The following is a 2,500-nucleotide window of genomic DNA, read 5'->3' as shown; positions in this document are numbered from 1 at the left end:
TTAGGTTAACGTATCTGCCGGCACAACGACGATCACCATCAACTTGAACCCAAAGATCCGTGTGGAGCACTGGTAGGAAAACACACACACACACACAGCGATCTGCACCTCCTTTGTTGTTCGCCTTTGCCATTCGGGCCCCCATCAACTCGCACCTCACACACCATTCTCATGACCATCACTGTTCAGGTTCTCTGAGGAGACGATCAGCGTGCATCGTGGCGCGCTGCTGTTTTCCCTGCCCATCACTCCAAACTACACCGTCATTGGCGTGCACCCGTTCCAGTCCCGCGATTTGCAACTGCTCCCAACAACGGAGTGGCGATACGCCCTGAAGGTGACACACGCGCGAGTGTGTGTGCGTGTGTGTATCTGTGTCTGTGTCTGTCTGTCTGTCTGTCTGTCGGTCTGTCGGTCTGTCTGTCTGTCTTTGCAAGCATGTTGAGTGATTTGCAGCCGCCGCACTTGTGCGTCCATCTTCACTTCCCAATGCCAACCAACAACCAAGACACATACTCCCCGCGGTCCCCTTGCTCCTCCTCGCATGCTTGATTCGTGTCCTTCAGGTCGATCCTGCGGACCCGGCGTCCAGTTTCCACTTCAACGGCGGCGGCTATCACCCGGGCACCGCCCCCTTCAATCACACGAGCTGGGCTGTCACCATCACCGCACAGGCGCGCGTTGTCCCCACCTGGGGGCTGGAGAAAAATTCCGCTGCAGCGCCACCCGCCTCTCCGGCCTGTTCGAATACGTCATCCTGTGGACCTCTCGTGAACGTTACCCTCGTTCCATTTGGAGGAACCGAACTCCGCATCTCAGAGATGCCGTGGGCGTAAACACTGCCACAGCGCGCCAAGTGTGTGTGTGTGTGTGTGTGTGTGTGTGTGTGCACTCGGTGGTTCTGCCACCTTCGTTGCGCTCTGTCTGACTCGCGATGGCTGTGTCGTGTGTATTTCGTGTTCTCCATCCATCCCACTCCCCTTCTTCATCTCAACATGGCTTCAGTTACAACTACGCCCCGTTTCGTTATTTCATTCATTCAGAGCACAAGCAACATGTCAGTTGGTCCGCGCATACATACAAACAGCGTAACCTCTCAACCGTGTCCCCCATCCTGTCCTTCCGTGCATACGGCCAAGCAATCTCATACCATGTCACCATTGAATACGCCCACGCACACACATATGTGTGTGTGTGTGTGCGTGTTTCACTACAGCCGCCATTCATTCCACATAGCCATCAAACACCGCTGCCACCCATCAGCCAAACTTGTGCAGCCAGCGAATCTTGCGTTGCAGCGCCTGCTTTGCCTCCAACACCTGCCCACACAAGTTGCGGGCATGTGGATGTGTGTGTGAATGAAGTGTGTGTGTGTGTGTGTGTCCAATGTGCGAAGTGGCCCACAGACGACATGCGTGTTTTAAGATCAGAAGATCCTTTTCCAATACATGCCCTGACGCCACAACTCGTTCACGCAGCATGTTACACACACACACGCACCTTGCGTTGGCGTTCGCGCTCTGCCTTTCTCTCAAGCGCCTCTGCCTGCCTCTTCCGCTTCCTCTCCAGCTCCTCTTGCTGCTTCCTCTCTTCTTCCTCTTTCTTCCGCCGCAGTTCTTCCTGTCGCTGCCGCGCCACCTGCCGCTTGCGCTCAAGCTCAGCCTGACATGGATACGTGGTTGTGTGTGGGTGTGCATGTTTGATTGAATGAGCTCTTGTAGCATTCTGCGATGCCTCAACAGTTCCTCACGGCGACACACATGTCACCAACAGAACACACCAACACACCACTACATCATAGCACGGGTGCACTACACCACAGCGTGCACACCGCATCACATATGTACCTCCGCTTTGGCCTTTGCTTCGGCCTCCCTCTGCTGTCGCAGCTGCTCCTCCCGTGCCTCTCGCTCCAGCTGTCGGTGCAGCAGTGTGCGAGGGTGCAGTGATGCGTGATGTCGTGAGTAGGTCTGTAGGTGGCAGCATTTGGTGCGATGCAGGGCGTGCTGTTGGCACACACACACACACACACACACACGAACGCACACACGAACATGGGATTGGCAGCCGATAACAGACACAAGCAGATGCAAAACAAAACACGGACATACACATGTTTTCAGCCCACCTTCTTTCTCAACTCTTCCTGTTGTTGGCGCTCTCGCTCAATCTCTTGTTGCTTCTGCAGCCTCAACCGCTCCTGCGTGGTGCAAGGATATGGGTGTGTACATGTACGTGTGCGTGTGTGTGTTTGTGTTATGAAGCAAGACGTGCAAGTGAGCAAGTGAGGAAGTAAAATGAAGATAGAAGCAGTCGGTGAAGCGTCGCAGTCCTCCAAACACACACGCATACACGCACGCATACACGCACACACACACACACGCACCTGTGCCCTGAGCTTGGCTTCACGCTCCTCTTGTGCGCGGCGCTGTCGCTCGCGCCTCTCAGCCTCCTCCTTCTTCGCTTTCGCCCTGGTGGTGACATGGGGGAAGCGGGGAGG

At 55.4% G+C, this 2,500-nt stretch overlaps 2 protein-coding genes across 2 annotated transcripts in view; one reads left to right on the top strand and one right to left on the bottom strand.

Annotated features, from left to right (window-relative positions):
* Positions 1-836, top strand: part of PTSG_08674 (uncharacterized protein) — a gene marked incomplete at both ends in the record, with an annotated part of 5,957 nt that extends 5,121 nt beyond the window's left edge. The window contains 3 exons of the mRNA XM_004990408.1: positions 5-72; positions 190-337; positions 567-836. Coding sequence (XP_004990465.1) covers positions 5-72; positions 190-337; positions 567-836 — 486 coding nt within the window. The remainder of the gene's footprint in view (positions 1-4; positions 73-189; positions 338-566) is intronic.
* A 180-nt stretch (positions 837-1,016) lies between these two features.
* The window catches only part of PTSG_08673 (uncharacterized protein), a gene marked incomplete at its 5' end in the record, with an annotated part of 3,721 nt that continues 2,237 nt past the window's right edge, over positions 1,017-2,500 (bottom strand). The window contains 5 exons of the mRNA XM_004990407.1: positions 1,017-1,319; positions 1,501-1,662; positions 1,848-1,916; positions 2,129-2,200; positions 2,387-2,471. Coding sequence (XP_004990464.1) covers positions 1,260-1,319; positions 1,501-1,662; positions 1,848-1,916; positions 2,129-2,200; positions 2,387-2,471 — 448 coding nt within the window. The 3' untranslated portion in view covers positions 1,017-1,259. The remainder of the gene's footprint in view (positions 1,320-1,500; positions 1,663-1,847; positions 1,917-2,128; positions 2,201-2,386; positions 2,472-2,500) is intronic.

Source organism: Salpingoeca rosetta (assembly GCF_000188695.1).
Source record: "Salpingoeca rosetta unplaced genomic scaffold supercont1.24, whole genome shotgun sequence".
NCBI classification, from domain to species: Eukaryota; class Choanoflagellata; order Craspedida; family Salpingoecidae; genus Salpingoeca; species Salpingoeca rosetta.
The sequence above is the reverse complement of the archived record's forward strand: the minus strand, read 5'-3'. Positions and strand labels throughout refer to the sequence as shown.